At 43.6% G+C, this 5048-nt stretch overlaps 1 protein-coding gene across 1 annotated transcript in view; it reads left to right on the top strand.

Annotated features, from left to right (window-relative positions):
* The window catches only part of SOS2 (SOS Ras/Rho guanine nucleotide exchange factor 2), a 44484-nt gene extending 40926 nt beyond the window's left edge, over positions 1 to 3558 (top strand). Inside the window, exons 19-21 of the mRNA XM_057383369.1 lie at positions 103 to 194; positions 1039 to 1148; positions 1746 to 3558. Of these exons, the coding sequence (XP_057239352.1) occupies positions 103 to 194; positions 1039 to 1148; positions 1746 to 2255 (712 nt within the window). The 3' untranslated portion in view covers positions 2256 to 3558. The remainder of the gene's footprint in view (positions 1 to 102; positions 195 to 1038; positions 1149 to 1745) is intronic.
* Positions 3559 to 5048: the final 1490 nt, after the last annotated feature.

Genomic DNA, 5048 nt, shown 5'->3' with positions numbered 1-5048 from the left:
AATTCTCCAGTTCAGGAATCTTTTACATGGGAAATTTTAATTCACATTGGTAGTGGATAAACGTGGGGATTTTTCKGATCTCTCATTTGTTATGTGCTGCAGTGCAGTGGTTCTGTTCTGGGAATTCTTTAATGGATTTTTTTATTTCTCAGGTAACAACAGCATCTTCGCTCCCGTGAACTTGCCTCAGTCGAGTAAGTGTTGGAACTCTGTTAAATATTTAACTCTGTCTTCCCTGGGTTTAAGAGAGCTCAATGGGAATTAAAATCTGAAATCTGGGATGAGAATGGGCTGCATTCAGAAGGATTCTGTTTAGATCAGATGTCCAGTAAARAATGTAAAATCTAAAACTTAAACTGCTGGKTTRGTTTTGGTTTGGGTTGGGTTTTTATCTCSAGGCTCTCACATGATTTTCCTTCTATTTTGAATGTCCTTGGTGATTGTTTTGTTTGACTAAAGCTACAAATGGAGCAACTTGATAATTTCCTAATTCCACTTAGTGAAAATAACTGCTCTGTTGCTGGGAAAGAAGAGACACTTTTTGTACCAGACTCACCTGTGTTTTCAGCTGTTCTTTTTATTTATTCCACTTCTGGTTTTAGTATGATTGATTTAATTTCCAGCTGGAGAGCACAGGCCTGATGTAGACACAGAGCTCAGTGTGCTCCTAAGAGGAAAAGCAAAGGTTTTACAGCAATCACCAGTACAAGTTGGGGGTTGTGTTGTTTCTTAATTTGAGGATATTTTTCCCCTCTCTGAAAACTCACTTGGAGTTCCCTTGATTTATTTTGCTGTCCCTCAGCATTGCCTGCTAACTGTTGATGCCTATCCTTGATACTGGACATAGGAGACCACTTTGTGAGGCCTAGATCTGATTAAAGCAGTGAATTAAAGAATTTCATACTGCTGAAGTTACTGGTTCATGTTGCTGTGGAGCACAAAGATCTTATTTGAGTTGCTTGGAGTTTGGCTTGATATTCCAGAATACATTCCTCAGATATTGCACAAGGAGTAAAAGATCTGCTTTTCCCTCTGCAGAGACTTTCTTCAGCTCCTGGGGGAGCTTCCCTAAACTCAGTGATGAGCCTCAGAACCCTCCTCCACTTCCTCCAAGAAAAAAGATGGATCAGGATACTTCCAATGCTAAGGTATTGCTGGCCTGGATTGAATAACTTTGAAGATAAATCAAGGAATGGTTTAGGGTCTAGAATAATTTAGCTTGGATAAGACCTTAAGATTGTCAAGTCTGTGCATTGATCCAAGCAGGGCTCTGTCGTCTAAAAGACTGAGATGCAGAGCTCCAGTTGGCCTTTTTGAAGTTTTGGATCCCCAGGGCCCAAACTCTGGTAGGAATTTCAGGAACATAGTGGTTATATTCCCATCAACAGTACAGCTGTCRTGTTTCTGACAGCCCCACTAGCAAAGGTCAGGAGAATTCTGCATCTCTCAGAAGACTGGCTCTTTATCCAAACATCTGAGCAAGGGAAATAGTTTTAAAGTGATGGAGAGTAGGTTTAGATGGGATATTAGGAAGGAGTTCTTGGCTGGAAGGTTGGGGAGGCCCCTGGATCCCTGGAAATGTCCAAGGTCGGGCTGGATGGGGCTTGGAGCATCCTGGCATGGTGGAAGGTGTCCCTGCCATGGCAGGGGGTGGAATGTGGGATGATCTTTATTGTCCCTTCCATTCCAAGTCATTCTGGGATTCCAAGCTCTCCATTTCTCACATCTCCTTTTTCTCCACACAGGGAAATTCSAAGCCGGATGACGATCCTCCAGCGATTCCACCTCGGCAGCCGCCGCCTCCAAAGATCCAGCCTCGTGCTCCTGCCTTCAGCACCCCCTTGGAGCAGCCCCTGCACAGCCCTCCTCCTCCACCCCCCCGGGACCCTGTACCCGACACCCCTCCCCCGGTGCCGCTGCGGCCGCCCGAGCACTTCATCAACTGCCCCCTGAGCCTGCAGCCGCCGCCGCTGGGACGCTTCCCCCGGGATCCCGAGTGGCTGCGGGATGCCGGCTCCGGTCCCAGCTCTCCGGGSACCCCTCCCAGCACCCCGTCCCCGCGGGTGCTGCGCCGCTGCTGCGTCCTCAGCGCCAGCCACAACAACCTGGCCCAGCCACCCGTGCCCCCCGTGCCRCCCCGGCACAACTCCAGCCCTCAGCTACCAAAACTGCCACCAAAGACTTACAAAAGGGAGCTCTCCCACCCTCCTTTGCACAGACTGTCTTTGCTAGAAAATGCAGAAACTCCTCAATGACCTTAGCCATAGTAGTCATTGACACTGGAATAGTATTTGTAAAGTTCCTCTTTTTTTTTTTTAATTTATTTGAAAAAAAGAAAGGCAGTGTATTTTAGTATTTTCACAAATTACGCTCTTAAAGTGCTGCTGATCAAAAAAAAAAAAGGTTTAAATTGGAAAAAATTCAGACTACACACACTCCAGCCTGTGTGGCTGGACAGCATTACCCTCAGGTGAGCAGCAGCATTGCCTTGGTTCACATCCTCAGTGCCGACAGTTCTGCCAGGACACGAAAATAGACCTTTTGCACTGTAAACTACACTAAGTGAATTTAAACTGACATCATTTAATTGCACTGAGCCAAAAAAAAGGTGCGTCTGTGGAATTTTTTTCAAATTTGAGCACTAGTGGCCTTTTTTTTAATTAAGGAAACCCAGCAATGGGATGATCACACAACAAGAGGACACAGTGTCACTGGTTTGAAACCTCTGGCCACTTGCCTTGGTGTAAGGCTGGAGGTTGCTGAGTGACAGCTCCTGTTCTGGAATATTCTTATGCCATGTCTTAATTGCCATTGATTTGCTGCTGAAGACAAAGGAAAAAAAGTAGGTTGAAATCTAAATACCAAAATACTTGGTTGGCCTTAGTTCTTTGGAGAAAGGATGAAGGAGGAGTACCCGTCTCGGCTGTYGGGGAGGCTCCAGTACTTCCCGTGCATCCTGTTCAGATGTGCCTTTTTTTGTTTTGGTAGGYGAAGGTGTCTTAAGCTAAAGAGTTTGTCTGCTGTTGTGGAGAACAAAGCTATGCGCCTGTACAATTGTTTATATTGTATATTTACAGATATGCTAATCACATGTATAAATTGAAGTTGACTTTGAGGCCTATAACACAGTCTGCTACTCCCGGGATTGGATCCGGCCGGCAGCGTCTCCTCTGGCTCGGGAACAGTCTCGCCTTCCAGACCTAATAACCTCCTTTAGATCTACACTTACTCGTGAATCCACTTTGGAAATTGGTAGCATTTAAACCAGCAAACACTTAAAGCTTTATTAAACTTTTTAAACTGATCAGCGAATGGAACTTTTCTTTGCAGGTCGAACCCCGTGTTCGAGCCGGTGCGAGAGTGAGTCTGTTTTACCGGTAGTTCTGTAGCAGCATTTATCAAGTGGCCTTCAGAAGCCACATTTTATTTACTGGTTTGTGGCCTTTTACTGTGCTTTGTATCAGAGTTCTTAACAAGATTAATAAATCACCCCAGTCTTAATTTTTAAGAGTTTGAGCAGTGCGTGTTCCTTGCAAGGACAAGGTTGGGAATTGCATTTTTGACAATATAAAGTGCCCCAATTTTCCATGCTGCTGGTCTCACTTTGGCTCTCCTTCTGCATTTGAGAGTTGGGCATTCCCTTTGGAAAACACTCCTTTTTGGCAAGGGAGAGGAGATACGACTGAAGAGGGATGTTAATTAGAAATAATACCTTGAGTTGGAAGGGATCCACCAGGCCCATCGAGTCCAACTCCTGGCTCTGCACAGGATCGCCCCAAGAGTCCCACAGTTTTCTCCTGGGAAGATTTATTTTTCCATCTGTCTCTTGGACAGTCTTTCCCTGCAGCCTGTCCCCACCATGCTCCTTCTCTGAGGACGAAAAGAGGTGGAATAACACAAGGTCCGGAACATAGTTTTTAAAGGAGAGCTGCTTCATTTTACTAAAGTAAGGCTCAAGAAATTCCAAATTTGTGATGGATGAACTGGGAGTACGAGTAGGAAATGGATGATGACTTGAAAAAGTGGAATTCTTTAGCAGATTCTTTGCATTTACTCTTTTGAAGTCACCACCGGCAGTTATTGCTAAACAAGGAATAATATTTTTTCAGACTTTTGTGTGTTGTTGAAGAGGAAAAAATTCTCTCCCACATCCTAGAATATACAGATGTCAGCTTTATGCCTTCCTGTACAAGTGCTTATGCCAGAACCATTTGAAATAATTCCATAGTAAAACATAACATTGCAATGGAAAGTGGTCAAAGGCAGTCAGATTCCTGCCAGTGTGGTTCAAGGAATGCCAAGCGAGCAATAAATTGACATTTCTGTTACTTCATAATTGGAGGGATAGGTACAAAGAACAACAACAACAAACTGCTGGAGGGGAAAAATGTGAAGTATGGATTTGAAGTTGGTTTGTGTGGGAAAAAGCAATTCCCTCAGAAATCTTCCTGAGGGAGGTGAGTCTCCCCTCATGAGGAATCTGCTGACCACCACGAGGCCTCCCATCGGCCTGAAAGAAATTAAGAAATAAAGGAATTAATAGTGAAAACCTTCTTCCACATATCAGGGGGTCAAAAAAATCTAAAGCCTTTGCACTTCAAAATGTTGACACAATCAACTCATCGTGTTTGGTTGCTCGTTTAAAACATTTTTTGTGAGTTTTTTTAAAATATATTTGTCAGTTTAAGACCTTTTTGCGGGTTAAGACCTTTTCTGTAGGTTTATTAAAACCTTTTTCATAGGTTCATGAAGACCTTTTTTGTAGGCTTATGTAAACATTTTTGTACATTTAGTAAGACCATTTTTAAGTTTCCTAAAGCCCTTTTGTACGTTAATTAAAATAGGCGTAAATAAGTGGTTTTTGTAGACTTACTGAGACTTTTGTAAGTTTATTAAGACCTTTTTTGTAGGTTTATTAAAACTTTGTAAGTTTAGTAACACCTTCCTGCAGATTGGTTAAGACTTTTTTAAGTCGCATGAGGGCGGTTTRTAACAAACCCTTCAGAAAGGCTCAGGCTGGAGTTGGTCAGGGAGCGGCTATGAGGAAC

This window comes from Malurus melanocephalus, unplaced genomic scaffold (genome assembly GCF_030028575.1).
Source record: "Malurus melanocephalus ecotype Western Australia unplaced genomic scaffold, MMel_1.1 scaffold_627, whole genome shotgun sequence".
Classification (NCBI taxonomy): Eukaryota; Metazoa; Chordata; class Aves; order Passeriformes; family Maluridae; genus Malurus; species Malurus melanocephalus.
This window is presented reverse-complemented; position numbering and strand designations above follow the sequence as displayed.